Source organism: Monodelphis domestica, chromosome 1, assembly GCF_027887165.1.
Source record: "Monodelphis domestica isolate mMonDom1 chromosome 1, mMonDom1.pri, whole genome shotgun sequence".
NCBI classification, from domain to species: Eukaryota; Metazoa; Chordata; class Mammalia; order Didelphimorphia; family Didelphidae; genus Monodelphis; species Monodelphis domestica.
Window position 1 is genome coordinate 331,412,074 of NC_077227.1, and position 22,629 is coordinate 331,434,702.

The following is a 22,629-nucleotide window of genomic DNA, read 5'->3' on the forward strand; positions in this document are numbered from 1 at the left end:
TCATCACAAAATAACAGAATTTAAGAATTGAATTCTTAATTCAATTAATTTGAGAACTAAGTTCTCTATATCTTTACCTGTTTCCATTTTTATCATGTAGTCCAGAACCCCAATACTTAGGGGTTCATTTAATTTGAAGGAAATTAAACGAAGGGAAATGAGAACTTAGGGAAGTTCAGTCAAATCTCTACCTGACCAAGAATGCTCCTCAAATTGGACACTGGGCAAGTGATTAGCTAGCCATTCTCTGAAGAAGTAAAATGAAGCCCAAATCTCCAAAACTTCTCTGTTGCTCATCTGCACAGCTCTAGCAGTTATGAGATTTTCTTTAAATGAAGACTCAGCTTTTCTCTTAATAAACTCTAAATATTGCTCAGGTTTACATTCCACTTAAACTCCTAAGTCTCAATACTTCCCAGCTATGTGGCCCTGGGCAAGTCACTTAACCCCCATTGCCTAGCCCTTACCCGTCTTCTGCCTTGGAACCAATACATGGTATTGATTCCAAGATGGAAGGTAAGGGCTTTAATAAAAAAATAATAAGAATAAAAAATTAAGAATTAAAAAAAAAACCCTTCTAAGTCTCTTTCAGACAAAGTACTTTCTAAGCACATCTTTATTTGGAAAGTTGTGGGCTTATACGCATCAAGAAAGTTTGCCTTCTCTTTGCAAGAAAGCAATGCAGTCCTTTTCTTAGTGAATGGAGGACATGCAGGGAGCAGCGAACTAGACAACTTGCCATGTGATGGCCATGTGATTATGTGCCTTTTCTCTCCCCAACCTGCTTTCACTGTTTAATAATTACAAATTAAAACACAGCCTCCAGAGACTTTTAACCACAACACACATAACCCCAATTGCCTAGCCCTTAATGCTCTTCTACCTTAAAACAGATACACTTAGGATCGATTCTAAGATTCTAAGTAAGTAAAGGTTAGAAAAAGGCGGGGGGGTGGGGGGGGTGGAATACGAGCACATCTTTGCAGTACTGATGCACTAATATGAGTGTGGAACACTGCATATAACCCAGGACACACTGTTGATGTATTAGTTTTGTTGAGCTGCTTTTTAGTCTTTTACTTTTGTATTCTGTGCTTTAAAGGTTTTTCTGAGTAGAAAAAGAGGTAAGTGAAGGTCAAGTCAAAACAAAAGGTATATTGTTGGGTTTTTTAAATTACATTCTAGAATTTTACCAGGAACTGAATTTAAGTTCAGTGTCCTATAGTTTGCAGATTACAATATCTTTTCTTTTTTGAAAACTGAGAACACATTTATTCTTCCTCCATTCCCTATTCTCCATTACCTGGCATCACTGGCAGTGGCTCAGCAATCACATCTGGCAGTTCACTCAGTACCCTTGAATGTAGTTACTTTGGAACTAGTAACTAGAAACCATCAAGGACAAAAAGATGCCCTTTTGTTATTTCCTTACTTTTCTTGGGTATCAACAATTATCCCGTCTTCCTGTCCAAGACTGATCTTCCTCAACAGAAGCAACAGACAAAAAATAATAGCTGATTTTGTCAAATATAACAGCCTATGGCATTTGTCTATTAATCAAAATTAAAGAATACATCTTTTGTTTCTGTTAATAACTAATAAATTTTTTCAACAAATGTGTTTTTGTAATTTTTTGTTTGAGTATTTGTTCATAAGTATCTACAAATAAAATATACCAAAAATCCGAGGAGCAATGTACCTTCTCTTTCTTATCCTTTCTCATTATCCTATCTAACCTGGATGGAGGCCCTAAAATACTTTTATTCCTCTTATTTATCAATAAAACAAAAGGGGTAGGAGGATACTTTCTGTTTTCCTTAACTTTCCTCAGTAATTTCAGCTCACTCAGAATTTTAGCACACCTGAAATTTTTAAATAATTGGGCCGTGCTTTTTGATTTACTTTGTTACTTGACCATTCAGGAATATTCTACATTTTTAAAAAATGTTAAGTCATCCCTTATTAAGCATAGCCAATAGCAAAAGAAAAGTTAACATAAATATATTTACAGAAGAACAGGAAAAAACTGCAAATGAACTTATAACTCTTATGCAATTAACTCAAAAACCTCAGTTCTTGGTTAGACTTGATATTCTACAAAAATTCCCATAAAAATTGGAAAGGAGTTTAGCAGAAAATGGATTTAGACCAATACATCCTACCCCATACCAAAATAAATTCCAAATGGATCCAAGAATTAGATATAAACGGTTCCATCATAAACAAATTGGAGGGGCAAGGAAGAAATGTCCTTTCAGATCTATGGATAGACTTCTAGGGGTGGAATCAATATAGCAAAGAAGGCATTGACTCCAGCTCTCCCCAACATTCTCCTCCAAATAATGCCTGGAGACAAGTCTTTGTCCCAGCTAGGAAGATTGGGCCAGTATTTTTCAAATAGGTCAAAGTTCACCACAGCTAGAATCCTTTTTAAGATCTTAACAAAAGGCAAAAGGTTCAAACCCCAGTTTGATCGCTCCTTAGTTTTCCTCATAACTCTCCATCTGTACTCTCTTTACTATAACATGCTCTTCTCTCATATGTGTAAATAACACTGCTAATGAATCTATCTGTTCTGTGAATGCAATTCAAAACAACCTTAGGATGAGCCTGAAACCAAGATGTATCCAAAACAATCCAACCTATACCTGCCTCTGATCTGCTTCTGTCTAAGTGAGCCTGACCCAGCTAAGCAGAGGTGGAAATACTGATCACCAAAAAATGTGGTCTTTATGAGTAAAAAACTGGGATTCATGATAATTATACTTCTTATAGATGAAGGGGGGAAACCCAACCTCTGGAGATAAGTAACTTGATTGGATGCACAAGGGATATGTCTTAACAAGTGAGGTAAATAGAAAAAAAAAGTTTTAATTCAATGAAAATGTGTTGCTAATATGGATGATGGGGCTAGGGTCTAGAGCAATGATTTCACTGGAATGAGAGAAATCAACCTTCCCCATGAGAGGGGAAACTGATACACCATTTGGAATTGGCCCTTTCTTTGTAAATTAACAGTTTAAAAGAGCTGACTAGAATACAGAAAGATTAAATGACTTGCAAGTCACTGAATCACATATTAAGTAAGTGACACTCGTAGGATCTATACTCAGACATTTCTGATGCTGAGACCAGCTCTTTACTCATCAAACTATGCTGCCTTCCTAATCTGGATAATATCAACCCCCAAAATTCCAACACCTTTTTGTTCTTCCCAGTCAATAGCCCAAATTTTGGCCAGAATCAAATTTTGAAAATTGACTTAACTCTAATGTACTTGACCCAAGTAGTCATATTATCAATAAGTTCACAGCAAAAGTAGAGATGGAACTTGGTGGGCTCGCCTCAGGTATAAACTAATATATATCTCTAATTAGTGGTTGCATGGAAAAAAACTTTTCAGACTCATGTTTGATTTTCTTCATGAGTGGTGATATGAATTTCTAAATCATACTCTATAATTTTTAGTAAGGGAGATACACTTTATACAACTTTATTTCTAAATGGCAGACAATTGCATTCAGATTGTGCCATTGAAATATATCACATTTTAATGATTTTCCCCCCTGTTGTCATCTTCATTTTGACACCCAGAATTCTTAAATATACTTTTCGTGATATTCCAGGTTAAAATGTCAGTCCTAATTTCTTCTTTAAACCCTGGATATTGTAGACTGGGCAAAGCAATTCAAATTTGAAATATATTAATAAAATAGTCTTCAGTTAAAGTATTGTTCTTCTACAGAAATAGATAGGTTTTCCTACAATGAATGCCAAGGAAGTGTCTCCTTTATTTTGTTATAATGGAATTCTCCATTGTGGGGGTGGGGGAGAGAGCACAAAATGAGCTTCATGATCCTTCCTTATGGGGGATTTTCATTATAATAGTTTGAGTTACACGGGTTGATTCTCATTATTCCAAGTTTCATAAATTAGTGCCTGAAGGAAAACTTGAAAATTAAAAGTTGGTACATCAGTAAGTTCTAACTGAATATATCACAGCTTTATACTGATAGTAGTGGTTTGCTAGAATCTGTTCTAGAATAACTGCCCTTGGAAATATTGTTTTACATTTTGAATCAGGGGCACCAAAAGTTAGGCCCTAACAACTAACTGTGTTATAGGATCTTTTCTCCCTAAATTCCTATTTACTTCTCTATATTCCTACTGTCCTATCCAAATGTTTCTGTCAAAAACTGTCAATTCTCAGTTTCATAAGTGTTTGAGTTAAGAACTTTCTCACTCTTTTGTCATCATACCAATACTTCTAAGAGTAGAATTGTCAATGGCTCCACCTTTCCTCTAAAATCCTACTCCTTAGTCTGATATATAGGACTTTCAAATCTGTCTGCAGTTTACCCTTCTGGATAGATCCTATAGCATTTCCCCTTATATATTCTAAGCTCCAGTCAAAAAATGATTATTTACATCCTAAACATATCCCCTTTTTCATCATTTTTTAAAGTTTGTTTATTATGCTATTCCCTAGATCTGAAATGTCTTTTCTCCAACTACTTAAAAGGGCAGCTAGTTGGTCCAATGGATTGAGTGCCAAGTCTGGAGTCTGAAGAACCAAAGTTCAAATCTAGCCTCAGACACTTACTAGCTATTCAAATTTGGCCAAGTCATTTAACTTTGTTTGCCTCGGTTTCCTCATCTGTAAAATGAGCTGTAGAAGGAAGTGGCAAACTACTCCATATTTTTTGCCAAGAAAACTTCCAATAAGCATACAAAGAATAGGAAATTACTGAACTGCATAATAACAACTACTGACAAACTTCTATTTTTCCAAGCTCAACTTAATGCTATCTCTTCTATAAAATATTCTCTAATAATCTCAAAACATACAAGTTATCTCCCACATTACAACTGTCTTACATAAATTCTAATTTATATAAATTAGTTCTGTTGTAATGGGCATTTTTCAAAAACTCAAATTTTTTCCAATTCATAATGTGGAACAAGTCTCTTCTTGTGAATATTTCTTCAGTGAAAAATAGTGAGAAAATATAGAAAACTATAACACTTCAACATAACTCATAACCTGTAACACCTTCTGACACGCTATTCCACAAGCAAACTTCAAGTCTTTGTCAAGGTAAAGTGCCATATCCGACACATATCTTTTGGTATAGAAGGAGCTGTAATGGAGAAGATTTGGTCTTCACCAACCACGTCCACCATGTTTTCTGCCCTTGGCCCAGAGTTGTGGCCTGCTCAATTTACTTGTATAGCTCCTAGGAAAGGCCAAGAAGCAGCCTAAGGCCATAGAGTAATCCACTGTTTATTGTAATATTTATATATTTCTTAACCATTTACATGCATAAAATTGTGCTACCATTTTTAATTGGTGCCTATCTTTTTTTTTTTAAATTAAAACCCTTAACTTCTGTCTTGGAGCGGCAGAAGAGTGGTAAGGGCTAGGTAATGGGGGTTAAGTGACTTGCCCAGAGTCACACAGCTAGGAAGTATCTGAAGTCAGATTTGAACCTAGGACCTCCTGATGCTAGGTCTTGGCTCTCAATACACTGAGCTACCCAGATGACCCCCCCCCATCTTTTTTTATATTATTTCTGATGAAGTTTTGGAGTGCTGGGTCCCTCACTCTATTTTCCTAATAAGTTCTGTGGTTTTCATTGGGTTATTTTGCATAGGTGGTGCTTTGGGGGAACACATGTCAAATTATAAGAGAAAAGACTGTCCCCCTAAAATACAAAAACTACTCCTTATTTTCTAAGAATCTTCCATAATATGGCCTAGCACAAACATTTCAATTCTTTAAAGAATCTATGACTTTAAAATAGTGTGCACTTTAACCACCACTGTAAACCCCTATTAATTTAGCAGATGGTTTTCAAGAGCTATTATGCCCCCTCCAAAGTTATCATCCTACAGATAACTAAACATAGCCAGGTTGATGCTTAGAACACATACATTCTTTCACTAGATTCATAACCAAGATTTTCCAAGTTAGAGGACTCATCAAAGCTTGTGTTCTACTGGTATGGCTTTTAAGAGTCCATTATCATTTCTAAAACACATTATCAGAGTAGAACATTAGTGCTTAAATTTTTAGTGAATGAATGAATCACCAGGATATTAAAAAGAATCATATGCTACCTTCATGAATCAGAGGTTAGCACATATATACTTATGAAGATACATAGTATAGCAGAAAAAAAATTGGGCTTAGAATTAGGAGGTCCATGTTCAAGTCTTAAATCTACCACTTATCTATGTGACTCTGAGCAAATGTTTCCCTCTTTGGTATTCAGTTTCTTCATTTATAAAATGAGAGAGCTAGATTAGATGATTTCAGGTCAGTCTAGATCTGACAATTAATTCCATTTATGAAATTGTACTTTGCAAAGCATATATGAAAGAGCATGGTTATGTTTCATGAATGGGCTAAAAAAAATCATACTGATAGTGATTAGGAAAATGTTTTTTAAAGACTCAAAAATTGCATGTGTCACAGACCACTTGCAGACAAGAACAGAAACATACCAACTTGCAAACTGGCAAAGAAATTTTCTGTACTAGATCCAGCCTATTTTGTTAAGAGTAACATGAGCTGTTTGATATTCCCATAAAGTGAAGGATTCATCATAAACTACCACTCAAAGCACTTATCATTTTAACATTACACATCATATCTATCTTAGTATTTTGTCCCTATACAAGATAAAGCAAGTTCCTTAAGAGAAAGATCCTAGTTATTATCTAAAGTTATCTAAACTATGTATTTCACTGCCTAGACAGATATTTGTTGTGATATGTCTATATATGACTCCTCCATGAACCCTTCCTTCATCTTATTTAAAATGAGAAATACACCTGTTAAAAGAATTCCAGTAAGAAATGTTTTGCATATCTTATAAACATCTCCAACTTATATCCAAATCCCTCTCCTATAAACAAAGTTGATGGTCACAAATATAACATTAGGATAAAAGAATTAAAACTTGCTACCTTTCCTCACAGTCCTCACCCTCCTAACTACTTAGGACTACCCAATACAACTACCACCTACTCACCTATTTTTGCTAAAATAAAATTAACTTCAAAGCATTTTATTAAATCTTGGGCTAACAAGGACCTTCGTCATTTAGTTCAATCTTCTACATAAGGCAGGAAACTTTTTTTTAAAAAAACCTTTACCTTACATCTTAGAATCAATACTGGGTATTGGTTCTAAGGCAGAAAAGTGGTAAGAGCTAGGAAAAGGGGGTTAAGTGACTTGCCCAAGGTCACACAGCTAGGCAGTGTCTGAGGTCACATTTGAACCCAGGATCTCCAGTCTCTAAACCTGACTCTCAATCCACTGGGCTACCCAGCTGCCCCCCAGGAAACTCTTTTGATAGAATAAATTCTCTGATTGAAAACTTCTCATAGCTAGAGGAGTATAACCATCTGAATTCCTCACTGATTACAACTATTTATTGACCAATTCCTTGTAAAGACACAAATACAGGTAGCCTACAAGTAGCATACAAGTGACAACACCAATTTTTATTTGATATCTGAAAATTTTTCAAAAATATTTTTCTTAGAATCAACTCAATTATAATAGGTAAACATACTAACACATCAGAATTGCTTCCTATTTATTTAGAAACAGACATGTATGTCTCCAGCTATTTATGCTTGTTTCAGAAAAGTGATCTGCTTATCTGTAAATAGACACTTGTTTATAAAGTCATATATTTAAGAAGACCACTTGTATGTAAAGGGTCATAAGAAATTCTGTTCTTGGATTACTTACTGAAAAAGAAGCTTTCAGAGCCACTAAGTGGCTGAGTAGACAGAGACAAGCTTGGAATCAGTTGAACCTGGGTTCAAATCTGACCTCAGACACTTCCTAGCTGTGTGAAACTCAGCAAGTCATTCAACCCTCATGGCCAAGCCCTAACCACTCTTCTGCCCTGGAAATGATATTTAGTGTCAATTCTAAGAGAGAAGGTAAAGATTTGTTTTGTTTTGTTTTGTTTTGTTTTTTAAAGAAAGAAGCTTTCACAATCATCATTACCAATCTATTTTTCAGCACATTCATAAAACAAAGCCATATACTAGCAAAGAATTCTCTTTAGAAAAGAGATTCTTTAATTTCATACGTCTAAAGTGCAATAATAAGTTCCATTTCCCTAACTTACATAATCTTTTTATGTTCTGATAGTAAATAAGAAATTTACTTAATATTATGTATAATGATCTCCACTAATTAATGAAAAGAAACAGTTGTACCTGCTTTCAAGGACTCCAATCTATAAGTGATACATATATCTTTCAACTTAGGGAATACTTACATTCCAGTAAAGTTAGCTGCAAAATAAAATTATTTCATTTCTATGTTTTCATTGGCTCCTATTTATATAGTAGGAGATAGATTCTGGGGCTGGTTAGGTTGGAAGAATTTATATCTGGAAAGCAGAGTTAGAATTTAGAAGAACTGAGCTAAATGAACAGCAGGTATCAGAATCTATTTTAGAATAAGGTCAGTTTTTTCAGTGAAATATTGTGAAGTAAATATTTTCTATTTAAAACTTAAGGATTAACTTGTTTGTGACAACTTTTAAATCACACTGAAAATGAGCTTAGCAATAAAATTCGGGAACACCAATCTTTTTCCTTAGAAAAGTTAAATAGATACACTATGAAAAAGGTGTTAGCTTCCTACAATAACTATCCTTGGTTTAGTTTGTGTGGATTCTTTTAAACAATTTAATTGACATTCATCTTAAATCATTCCCATTCTGACACATTTTAAGGACACAAACAAACTAGCATATGTAAAGGAGGGTGGAAGTCTATAGAGCATGCTACAGGAAAACCAGCTGAAAAAGTTAAAGATTAAAGGAAGAAAACAATGGTAACCATTTTCAATTGATTAAAAACCTACATGTGGAAGGGATTACATATATTTTGCTTGTCCCCAGAGTGTAGAACTAGAAGCAATGGGAAAAAGGGTCCAAGAAACATATCCTGGATTTGATCTAAGAAAAAAATTTCTTATCAAATGTGGAAAAGACCATGTTGGTATAGGTATTTCCCTTAACAAAAGGTCTTCAAGTGAATGCTGAACAAATATTTGTCGAGGATAAACTAGGATTGTTTCTAAGCACAATATGGATTAGACAGTCTTTATTTAAGTTCCTTTACAAATCCAAGTCAGTGTTCTTATAAATCAGGCTATTCTTCAAATATACAAAAGGGCAAGAAATAGGTAAAACTTTCACAACTTCAGGATTATAAATATTGGAAATCAAGTAAGTATCAAATAACAGTTAACAAAATTTAATTTGGATTCCAATGGGTAAAATATATCATATTGGTGGTTGAAAATGTTCTCTGAATGCATTCAAAACTTACTAAAAATGCTAATAACTATCAAAAGCAAATTATTACCCTGGACAAGTCATTTACTCCCCATTGCCTAACCCTTATCACTCTTCTGCCTAAGAACCAACATATAGTATATTGATGCTAAGACAAAAAGTAAGGGATTTTTTTAAGCAAATTATTTTTTGTCCTCACATCATAATCATAAAGAAATTATTAAATATACCAATTTTTTAAAGACAAGGGCACTAAAAAAGAAAATAACTAAATGAAAGATAAAAAAAAAGCTGCAATGTGAAAGGATAAAATTTTAATCTAAATTTGTTTTTTTCCTTTTCACTGAACCAAATTTAAAGGGTTTCTCTCCTGTTGCAAAGAGCTAAAGGAAAAAGAACTAAATCTCTAGTACCCTGACTACATTCCTATCCAACTCAGGCTTAAGACCTTTTTAATGCCAGTATTATAATTTAAGAGGGAAGATAGCCTTTTGAAACTTGTTACTTAAATATAAGTCTATTTTTGCCTTTGGAGACATTTATGATACATATACTACTCAATATATAATATTACGGTTAAATTAATTTCAATTTATTTAAAGATATTTCACAAGACACATCCATTACTAAATGACCAGTAAAATAATAATAAATCATTTAAAATATTTTCTTACCACTTTTATAACACAACGGGCATCAACACCAACCGAATTTGAAGAATTAGTATCAGCTGTTAAAAAAAATTCATATAAAAGATATAAGATACTATTTAACATATATACATTAAGGTATTTACAACTTTATCTTCCCTACAAAACCAAATGGAAAAAGCCTAAATATATAGTTCAAAATGCTTACACCAGATTTTAAACTCCATTCTCCTGCCAACTATAGAAATTTCAGAAAAGGTCTCTGTCACTTTATTTCTTATAAAAACAGCTCTCTGAAAGAGCAAAAATAATAATAAGATTGTTCATATCATATAAAAGCAAACATTTTCCATCATTACCCAAGGAAGACTGTAGCATTCATTCTTCACACCAAAGAGGGAGCTTTTTAGTCCCAAACATGGTTGAAATGGACAGATGGGAGAGGTCTGAGCTCCTTAAGGCATAGCCCCAGGAAACATGTCATTTAGATAGTGCTTAAGTGATGAAGAAAAAAACATGGTCAGATTTAAAAACAAAAAAAGATTTGGTTTATAAAAGACAAACAATATGAAGTTGAAATAGTTGCACAAAATAGTAATACAAACTTGGCTCAGGGAGAGAGGCATGAGGAGAAGATACCAAAGACTGCATTTTATAGAATCATATCTCCCCCTCCAGGCTGAATAACTAAGGTCAATAGGAATGTTTATCTAGAACTGATTCTAGATTTCTAAAATATTTCATAGTAGGTATAAATATTAAAGTATTTTAGACACTTTCTGATGGCAAATATTACAAAAGATCTAGCATGAAAAGAGGTCACTTGATGTGACAAAGTTTATAAACTAGGATAAATAAAACCACCAGTTTTATTCATCCAGTTCATTGCTTTGACTCTATGCAGACCAATTTTACCTTTGTAAAATGGAAGGAGACAATTTTATCTTTAGAGTAGGGCTTTTTTACCTCGGTTTCATGAATAATTTTTGATATTTTTTAATACTGATAACTTTATTTCAATATAATTGATTTCTTTGTAATCCAATATAACTTATGCATTTTAAGACATTATTTTCTGAAGAGTCCACATAGACTTCACCAACCTCATAACAGGATTTATGAAACAAAAAATGTTTTTTTTTGCTGTTTTTGAGCAAATGGCTCCTCTTGCAGGAGTCATCTTATGACATCATTTAACCCTTGTGAAAACAAAGTAAATATACCTGGCTGATGTAAATTTGCCCTCTTCATTCAAGATTTAAGATGGAATAAAGTTCTCTATAATTCTTCTTGAACCATGTTTACCATCATTTTTCAAAATCTAGATAAATCACTAAGGGTATACTTTGCTCTCATCAAAGAAATATAAAACTGATAACTACTAAGTTGATTAGGGTAAAATCATAACTTTCTTAGAGAATACTAATCAACTTCTCAAAGTCTGTAGAAAATGTAGACTATTGTAAGAGGAGAATTAGGAACAGAAACATCCTACCATGCGCAATAGGGGCCTATATACTTTTCTTAGCCAAACTCCCTGAAAAAGTCATCTACACCTATTGCCTTCACTTCTCTCCTTAACCCTCTGCAATCCAGCTTCTGAATCCATCAATCAAACAAAAATGCTCTACTAGATTCTACTATTACTACCAGCTATACTCCTTTACTTCTACTCTACTTTTCCTCTGATTAAATGGAAACTTCCTGAGGGGAGGAATTGTTTCAATTTTGTCTTCATAGCCTTAATGTTTAGCAGGGTGCCTAAAATATAGTCTCTTAACAAATGCTTGATAATTGACTAAGTCTACCTATCTAATAATCTGTGAGGAAAGCATTTTGTGTGCTAAAAGTGATACATAAATGAACTATTAATGTTATTATTATTACCAAATAATCTTGGTAAAGCAGGCCATATTTGAAGCAATCAGATTAAGAACTATTTTTAAAAGGTTTTTCATCTGCAGGATCTAAGGACTCCATGAGGGCTCTCTTCAGGATCCCTTAAAAAAAATCAGACCATAAGGACAGCTAGATGGGTCAGTAGATAGTCAGTTCAAATTTGACCTTAGACACTTCCTGGTTATGTGACTCTAGCCAAGTCATTTAACCCCAATGCCTCGTCCTTACCACTCTCCTGTGTTGGAACCAAAATTTGATGTCAGTTCTAAGACAGATGGCAAAGGCTTAAAAAAAAATTTAGACCATCTCTACACTTCATTTTCCTACCACTACCTTATACTAGGAATCTGAGCCATTAAAAAGTAGGAATGTTTTATACTCTCAATGTTTAAAAATCGTGAAGTCAAAATGGCTGGGAGTGAAGGGAGAGGCAGTTTGCCTTTAACTTTACTAGTTGTTTGTTTTCTTTATATAGTATCAAACATAATATAAGATTATGTTTACAGAAATTGATGTCATAGATTATAAAATACTCAAGATCCACTTTTATAACTCAACAAATTAAACAAATAGGAAGAAGGCTTTATCAACATCAACCATAGAAATAATTGAATGTAAGCTCACAATGTTTATTAGCCACATTCTATAATGGTTCTATTTTCTGAACCACCAATGGAAAACGAACACACACACACACACACACACACACACACACACACACACACACACACACACACACACGCACGCACGCACGCTCTCTCTCTCTTTCTCTCTCTCTCTGAATCCACAAACTTACCAAGATATAGGCAGCCAAAACCACCTTGGCCAATGGGTTGTCCTACTTTCCATTCTTGTTTCCTCAGGTCAATTAAAACTTCCCCAGCTGCAAACTGTTCTGCCAGCTTTCTCTGCACAGCACCTCTTCTTCTAGGTTGTGATGTTTTAATACGAGGCATTTTCCCTATAAAATAAAACAAAGCCTGTTAAATTATGTTTCAATCTTCTGACATCTCTAAAACAAACTCTATTTACTTTTCTTAGTAAATGTTTCCACACAATAAAATGTTGTTAGTTTCTACTATTCCCGAAATTTTGAAATGGAAGTCAGTTTATTCTAGGTCAGTGATGGTGAACTTATGATGCTCATGCCAAAGATGGCATGTCGAAACATTCTCTGTGGGCGTATGCACCACCCTTATCCCCCTTGAGTTCATTACTAGAAAGGCAGAGAGACTCAGGCGGTGCTACTCCCTTCCCCCTCTCCACTGCCCCAATGACATTTTTTCACATCATCCAACTCTCTGCCCAGCAGCCCAATGGGAACGCACAGGGGGTAAGGTAGGCAGCTCACAGGTGGCAGAGCTGGAAGGGAGCAGAGCTGCCCTATCTACACTCACTGAGGACATTCCTCATTTCGCCCACCCCTCGGCCCAGCAGCCCAATGGGTGCACTTTCTCCCTCCCCTGTGAGGGGTAAACAGGGGCAGGAAGTGCCCAGCATTCAGAGGATGAGTGGGGGCATGGCACATGGTGTCTAGAGGTAGGACACAGCACAAGGTCTCTAAAAGGTTTGCCATCACTGTTCTAGATTATAACACTGGCTTAGAATCTAGACAGTTCACATTCAGGTCTTGGAAGAAAAACACAATGAAAATGGTCTTGTTCAATCAATTACTTTCAATAAGCAATTATGATGTTTTTATTTCATACCTGTTTATCTCTATTAATTCAATATTTTATAAACTAAATAATAAAAACCTATAGTATGATCATCTTTTATTAAATAAAATTGTTAATTATACCCAATTAGATTAAAAACTATTAGCAGCACAATGAAGTTTTATAAAGGAAAGGCATATGCAAATGCATATACATCAAAGAGAATTTGAAATTTTTTAAAAATATTTTTAATTCTATGCTATACACTGATCATAATGAATATGCACACACAAAAATTCACAGCAATTCATTTGCTTTCACAGATTAAAAAATTATGCCATACTTTCTTAATGTTTTCTGTCATTTTTCATATTCAAGACTATTTCATTTTTCTAACATAAAAGGTTCAGTTCAGAATCCTGTTAGTCTGGTATGGTAGAAAAATAATACAATAGATTAGTAAATTGAGAAATTGCAATTCTAGTTTTAACTTTATACTAATTAATTGTAGGTCCTAGGAAAAACCCTGAAATTCATGAAAGACTGAATAATGATCAAGAAATTGTGGACCTTAAAAATTCTCAGACTAGGGTCTTCATAAGATTTGGTTAAGACCATTTCCCATGAAGGAACTTAGATCAGGAATGTGAGACCTTTACTCCACCCCTACTTAAGCCTGCTTTAGGGGAAGAAACTCCTTGCTGAACAATGAAAAATACTTAAACCCATACTTATAGTAAGGCAAAAGTTATTAAGCTGTGCCTATTTTTAGATCTAATAAAAAAGGGTGCTAAGTACCTATAAAGGTCAGGCAACTTATGAATTTACAAGGAGCAAAGAGGTGAGAACTTACTCAGAGGTTTTCTGGTGTGAATTTAAGCCTTCTTAGGTGTGAATTAAGAATGGTCTGTCCTTTGAAAATCGTCTACTGTGAGAACTTAGGGGAGGTGACATAGGAGAAAATTCCCTTTAAAAGGAGGCCTCAGGAGAGAGGGACTCAGATTCAGCTGGTGGAGTCAGCTGAGATGGAGCTGGCCTGGTGTCTCTCTGAACACTAGAATCTTGCTTGGGAAAAATCTTGTGGTGAGTGGATAAAAAACTGACTGATCTCTCTCTTAAGGATGGCCTAAGCTGGTCTAGTCCTTTTCCTATTATTTTCTCTCTCTCTCTCTCTCTTTCATTTATTCCTTAATTCTGTATTAATTAAAATCTCTATAAAACCCAGCTGACTTGGGTATATTTTAATAATTGGGAATTTTTCCCTGGCGACCACCTTATATTTGATTTAAAAACAAGACACTGTCTTGAAACCATATTTTCTACGGTCACAATTTTAACAACCACTGATTGTATCTACCACAATTTATGTCTTCCACTATTTTAATTATTACAAAATTCAATGAAGAACTATAGTTGACATCTTTCACCCCAAAAAATCTACAATCAGTCCAAAGTCCACAGACAATATATAAAGGAATCCTGCAAGTATACATTGCACCAATGTGAACAGAGAAAAACATGTAAAGAACAGAAGGTTCTTTATCTTTAGAGACCAAGGATGAGTCCAAAAAATGGCCATCAATTCCACCCAAAAGTGCAGCAAGGTTGAAACTAGAACAAAGTCTTAATTCAAGACATAAGAGAATTTATTTTTCATATACTATATTAATTTCTAATTAAGAATCTGGGGTTAGAGAATTTTTGTATGCCTATATCTAGGTTCTGAGTCAGAGACTCTGCTTTTTATATTTTCTTTGTTCTTGGGAATCCCAATTAATGTCTTTTTTAACAAAATTTGGTTAATAAAAAAGTGAGACATGGATTCTTTTCCTATCCATGTGACTCCCATCACATGATGATAAGGAGGAAAGGATAGTTTGATTGACCATCTCCTAATAACTAATTGTTATTTCTTTACAATGTTCAAGGGGAGAAGCTGAATAATGAGCTCCTAAAGTGTATGACAGTCAATTAAGTTAATACTGCCTCAAGAAGTTCATTCATCACAGAGCTAAAGGCAAACACATGAGTGAAACAAAGAAAGTAGCATCCTGGATAAAAATCATTGCAAATCTAACTCAATAACAATTCCAAGAAGACATTAAAAAGGGGGCGGGGGATTTTTCCAGAGAGATTACTTAAATAAATGACGCAAAAGGTTTTTTTTTTTTTTAATGAAAAAAAGTCTCTGGAGGAAAAGAAATGGAAGACTAAAGTGATTTAGAAGGTTTATTTAGGAAATGTACCCCCTAAAAATTAGAATAGGCCAAATCAACCACAATATCAAGATACAAATATGCCAAGACATATTACAACAAAAATTAAGCTTGAAAAAAGTGGGGGGGGGGGGGGAGAGATAGAGCCAAAACAGTGGCTTAGCAGCAAAAACAGAAATTGCTCAGACAATCATTTCAAAACAATCCTCCAAATGACAGGTGTCAAAAACTAGAAGCAAGATGGAGTGAAGGGGATCTCCTGCTAAATACAGCTTGAAAGGTAGGCAGAGAGGAAGTAAAACTGCACACAGAGAAGTGCTGGCCAAACACCCCGCCCCCCTCACCTATTGCACCAGGTTTTGTAACTGGGCATAGGTTAATTTCGGGATCATGGGATAGGGACCACTCTAACAAAAGTGCACCTCAGGCCCACTCCTTGAAGTCCCAGACCCTGGCACCAGCCCACAGTGAGTCCCAGAAGTCCATAGCACTGGGCCCTTTCAAGTCTATGCTGCTGCAGTGAAGACCTAGTCCCAGGGCAAAATAGCTCACAGTGCAAAGCCCTGAATGACAGCAGCAGAGGAGATAGAATCACAAGCAGCTTGCAGAATTTCTAGTGCACAAGCAAAAATAGATAAATAAATAAATGAAAAGGCTGGGGAAATGACCAAACAGCTAAAGAAACACTTTACTCTTGAAAATTTCTATGGAGACAAAGAGCAAAGCACAGAACAAACAGAGGATGGTGAGATACAAGCAACTGCATGCAAAACATTAAAAAGGGGGGGGGGGGGGAATTAGTGTCTCAAGCTCTGGAAGAACTCAAAAATCAAGTAAGATAGATTGAATAAAAATGGGAAAAAAAGAAATGAAAACAACGCAAGAAAATAACAGCTTAAAAAAAAAACAGAAGAAAACATAAATCTGGTATCAAAAACAAATGGCCTAGAAAACAGGTCAGGTGAGATGATTTAAGAATCATTGGGCTCCCAGAAAAAACATAATTTAGAGGGGGGAGGCCATGATACCATATTTCAAAAGAATGATAAAAACTACATAGAGCTAAAAGAGCCAAAGGGAAAAGTAAAGATAAAAAGAATCTAACAATCACTCACTGAAGGACAGCCCAAAAGGAAAAGTGCTAGGAATACTACGACCAAAATCTAAAACCTCTTATTTAATCAGTGAAAAAAAAGATTATAAACTTCCAAAAGGAAGTTCTGATACCAAAGATGCAAGTATCAATGAACCAGCATCAGAGAAGCATTGATAGCTTCTACTATAAATGAGAGATCTTGAAATATAATAATCCAAAGTGCAAAAGATAAAGGCTTACAACCAAGAATAACTTCTTAACCTCAGTTTAATGATTATGGGGAAGAAATGGACTCTTAATGAAAAAAGAGAATTTTCCAAGCATTTCTGATGAAAATGAGAGTTGAATATGAATTTTAAGATAAACATGCAAGAATTCAGAACAATCTAGGAAAGTAAACGTATTAAAGCAATTAGAAATCACTATATGGTGATGTGGTGCATAAAGACGGGAAGAAAAAATATCCCTTCAAAACTTTAATATTTTCAAAGAGTACTGGAGAGTTAAAGAAGAAAAAATTGAGGTTCCGAGTATAGATTAGTACTATTCTAGAGGTCTAAAGAGGGGAAAGAGAAGGAAAACTAAAAGGAATGTAATAACTGAGGAACAAAAGAAGAACATACAAGCATGGAGGATGGAGGAAAGGGGATGGGAATAAGCATAAAATGAATCTCATTTTAATCTGAAACTGTCAAGGGAAAGTTTAGTCTGGAAATACTTCAAACATAACAAGGAAATAAATGAGGATAAAGAAGGGAAGGTTAATGGGATTAATACTGGGGAAGTAAACAGTCACAAGGAAAACAGTCTTGAAGAAAAGACTAAAAAAAGGGGAGACAAGCTAGGAACTAGAAATGTAAAGAGCTGTAGATTGTCCTGTAGACAATAAAGGAATGGCTAAATTGTGATATGTAAATATAATACTATAGCACTGTGCAAAATAACAAAAGCAACAAATTCTGAGAATACTGAATGGCATGGACTGATTCATAGTGAAATTAGTAGAACTAGAAAAACAATGTATATGATGCCAGTAATACTATTTTAAAAATCAATTTTGAAAGATTTATAAATTCTAATTACAAAAAAGGCAAAGAATGTCTCCAAAGAAACTATAAATGAAGTAGTTTACTCACCTCCTGACAAAGAAAGGATAGCAACAAAGTACAGAGACAAACATTTCTGGACATCATGATTATGTGGATTTGTTTGCTTGACTATATTTGTATGCTACACAAGGTTATTTTCCTTTTTTCTTTCTCTCCTAATGGGGGAGAAGAGTCAAAAGAAAGGAGGAATTAACAATACTAATGCCAAAAAAGAGGACTATTATAACTATTTTTGTTTTTTAATGCACAGAAAAGTTCAGAAGCAAGCATAGGCAAGAAAAAATTTTAAAGCAACATGAAGAATTCATTAAGAAAAAAAAGTTATGATTTATGGCTTCATATAGAATCCTCTTTTTGTGTCCCATGTGTGAAAATATTCTTTAGTGTTCAGAATTTAATAGACTCTTTTAAAGGATTACATTTGTCTCATAAATTGAGTTTTCTTTCTCAAGTTTTTTAGAATAAATAGTATATTATTGGTATAATTTACTCTTTAAAAGTTAGATAGAATTGTACTGTAAATTCATAAGTACCAGGAATCTCCATCTACCCACCCTAATCCTATACTTCTAATAGTTCCTTTATAACTGGTTCCATTTTCTTTTCTGAATTTGAATGAAAGAGCTCTACTTAATGTCCTGTTAAGGTGGTCCTTCTACATCTGTTGAAAGCAATCTCATTTCTTCTGTGATCTCAGCTTTGTTAGGATATGAACAGATTCAATTAGATATTACAAGGGTTAGAGCAAAGAACTTAGAGTGAAAACATGAATTTAAATTCAACCTCAGATACTTACTATGTGACCCTGGGCAAATCACTTAACTCCCATTACCTAGTCCTTACCACTCTGCTGCCTTGGAACCAATAACACAGTATTGATTCCAAGATGGAAGGTATGGGTTAAAAAAATAATAAAATAAAAAATAAATCAAAAAAAGATAATTTGCTATTACTGGAATAACATTCAAGAAATTGAAACTAAGAGTAGGTATTAGTGATATAACTTGAAATTGCTTAATTTCTTGAAAATTTTTTTCATCAAATAGCCACTTTAAGTACTATCTACCATGTTAACTTTGTTAACTTTCCTTTTAAAAAATACCTTTTACTGATTATTGTAAATTTTATCTTTTTTTACATTGCCTCCACTTCCTTCTGAATTGCCTACACTTCTCTATGAATCCCTCTATCTCCCTACTTTCTAATCCCAGAAGGCCATCTCTCATTTTTTTAATTTAAAAGTAAAAAAAAAAACAGTATGAGAAAGTTTAGCAAAACCTTTTAAATATAAAATTTTGATGTTATTTACAATGTTCCACAGTCATGAACTTCCTCACCTCTGCAGAAGTTGGGGTTAGATGTCTTCTCTTAGCCTCATTTTGGGAGACAAACTATCACTTTTGTAACAATTTTCAGTTGTTTTTGTTCTTTCCATTTACACTGTTGTCATGATTACATAAAAAAGGTTTTTTTTGGTTCTGCTTATTTATTTTGCATCATTTCATGTAAGTCTTTCCATGCTTCTCTTTATTCATCAAATCCATTTCTATTATAATACAGTAATATTTAATATTCATATCCACTCATAAATACTGATATAAATACTAGTGGTGTGACTTTGGGATAGACACTTGGATATCTAGTAATCTAAGCAATTCTTTAAGATTTTTAGTGGCAGAAAAGATGTTGGTCTGCATTGGTAAAAGTTTTCTCACCTCTCACCTCACTGACTATTATTCTGGTGAAATCAAAGGTCCTGTCTTTATCCCGATCTTACATTTCTATGAGTCCGGAATGGGAGATTCATCATTCAGAAAATGTCAAGCAAATTTTTAAAACAAATACCTCAAAACAACATAATTTACCTTAAAATAACTAAAATGTATATTTCACATACCAAAGTTGATATATTTGTGTCCTATGTTGTGCTACCTCACCAAATTGTCAAGAATTAATCTTCTATTAGTAAGTCATAAGTTAAAGTGTTTTCAAGTTATTTTAAAATGTTTTTTTTTCTTCTCTATAATATAACTCAGCAAAAGTAATTAGAATATCTTTTGTATTTTTCTGGAATTTCCTGCCAAAGGAATGACAGGAATACTTGAGTTTTATATGAAACAATTCTAATCTTCTATTCATTTTCTGGTCTACAATATAAGCTCTATGTTTTTTAACTATAAATTTTTATTCCCTAAATTAAGTTGTTTGTCTTTTTTTTTCCAGTTTTCATCATGCAGTCAGATAATTGAAATTGATTGTTATGATTAATGATGGTTTAGAACAACCTTATTTCTTTCCTAAAATAGTCCCAAAGACTGACTGCTGTCTCTGTCACTCTGCTGAATACTTAAATCACTGGTACTAAAGTAATAATCAGCATGATGTAAAAACTAGAAAACAGTGTGTTTGTCAAATATGTCCAGTAATAAAGTTACTGTCGTTTTTTTAGAAGATTACTGATGGGCGGCAGCTGGGTGGCTCAGTCGATTGAGAGCCAGGCCTAGAGACGGAGGTCCTAGGTTAAAATCTGAATTAACACTTCCTAGCTGTGTGACCTTGGGCAAATCACTTAACCCCAATTGCTTAACCCTTACACCTCTTGGACCTTAGAACCAATGCACCGTAATGATTCTAAGACAGAAGGGTTTAAAAAAAAATTACTGAAAGTAGATAAGTTCCATTTATCTTTTTTATGCCTGAATATTCTCAGCTTCATGTTCAACATATACTTGAGAAAGCACAGGAACAATTGTTGTCCAACCCTGACTCATCTGTACCTATTCCATGGTTATGTGCTCAGCTTCTTAAAATCAGTTCCCAAAACTTGAGGATGATTATCAATTTTCAACCCTGCCAAAGTGGCATATAACCACACATGCGTGAGTGCACACACACACACCCCTAAGAAACAGCCCTGGAATGGCTAAACAAGTGATGGTATATAATTATCATGGAATATTATTGTGCTATAAGAAATGACAAGCACAATGATTTCAGAAAAACCTGGAAAGACTTATATGAAGTGATGCAGAGTGAAGTAGGCAGATCAGGAGAAAACTAATGCAGTAACAGCAATACTGTATGATGATCAATTGTGAATGACTTGAGGACTCACAATGAAAAATGCTATGCCTCTCCAAAGAAAGAAATGATGAAGTTTGAATGAAGATTCAAACATTCAAATTTTTCCCTTTATTTTTATGGGTTTTTTTTATTTTTTGATATGTTTCCTTCCACAACGTGACCAATATAGAAATGTTTTGCATGACTGCACATGTATAACCCTATATCAAATTACTTATCATCGCAAGGAGAGGGGGGGGGGAAGAAGGCAAAAAAACAAAGAAACAAGAAGAGGAAGAGAATAGACTGAATTACATTATGAAAATTGCATGATGAACCCCAAACTTCTCCCTGAGGCAAAAGATTCAGAATTTAAATATCAAGGCATTGTAACCCCAGTGCCTTGAATGGTACCTGGCCCAAACTAGAAACTTAATAAATGTTCTTGTGATTAACATTCTGTAATATAACTGAACATCTTTGCCCGGGGGAGGGGGGGGGGAGATACCTATGTTAGAACATGTGGAATCTCACAGGTTCCTAGGAACTCCCTAACAATTAGGTGTTTTCTCTGTGAAGCTTTTAGTTAATGATTTTAACCACCAGGAAACACTATGTAAATTTGATTTGTAGTTAGATTTGTTCCAAAAAAAAAAAATCCTCTATTCTTCTAATGCTGCTATATAGAGGTGGCAAGTAATGTAACACCACAATTTCCAAGGAATTGAAGTTGTAGGTCACCTAAAGAGCAATGGGGAGACACGTTTTGGTCACAAACTAAATTCCAGCATATATCCAATTTTTAAAAAACTGCATAAGAAAAACTGCAAATATAAAGCTAAAAAAGAAAATGGGCCAAATAAAGTAGGGACAACAAATATATGGATACTCCATAAGTACTCATCAAGAGATTTAGAGAAAGGTTTCCAGCATCCCTTTTTTTTTGGTTTGGCAACCGCTTTTTCCCACATGGAAGATTTATGGGATAATATGGACAAGAGCTTCACAATATGATTAAATAGGTTACTATAGGGAGGAGTGCATCAACATCAATAATACCACAGATTCATCTCAAGCCGATACTGACATATGAAATCAATAATCATGGAGGGAGGAAACAACTCTTTGCCAAGATAAACATCCTTAGTTCATAATTCCTTAAATACACTTTGCAATTATTATAACTTACAAGCAGAAAAAAATTAACTTTTTATTTCAGTTTTTTACTAAAAAAACACTCATTAAAAATATGTAAAAGAACTTTTTTCATCATCCCTATTTCTACTGAAGGCATCACTATATTTTTAGTCTCCCAGGTTCATAGCCTCTGTGTGATACTTGACTATTAACTCTCATTTACTCCACATTAATCAATTACCAATTTTTTTTTGTTAATACTTCTTCATTCCTTTCAAATGTGATTTTCCCCTCCATCTTACTGTCATCCCCAAAGTTCAGGCCCTTATCACCCCTTGTAATAGCCTCCTTAAGGCATGACTGTCTTAAGTCTTTCCCCACAGATTCTTCTTCCACATAGCTACTAGACTAATTTTCCTAAATGATAGTTCTGACCACAGAATCCCAGTCCTCTTCAATAAACTTC

The 22,629-nt window shown here is 34.3% G+C and overlaps 1 protein-coding gene across 10 annotated transcripts in view; it reads right to left on the bottom strand.

Moving 5' to 3' along the window:
* The window catches only part of VRK1 (VRK serine/threonine kinase 1), a 118,012-nt gene that overhangs the window by 49,280 nt on the left and 46,103 nt on the right, over nt 1-22,629 (bottom strand). For all 10 annotated transcript variants that reach the window (XM_007473614.3, XM_056811302.1, XM_056811304.1 and 7 more), the window contains 2 exons: nt 12,681-12,845; nt 10,010-10,065 (listed from right to left, as the gene is read on the bottom strand). In XM_007473614.3, coding sequence (XP_007473676.1) covers nt 10,010-10,065; nt 12,681-12,840 — 216 coding nt within the window. In that variant the 5' untranslated portion in view covers nt 12,841-12,845. The remainder of the gene's footprint in view (nt 1-10,009; nt 10,066-12,680; nt 12,846-22,629) is intronic.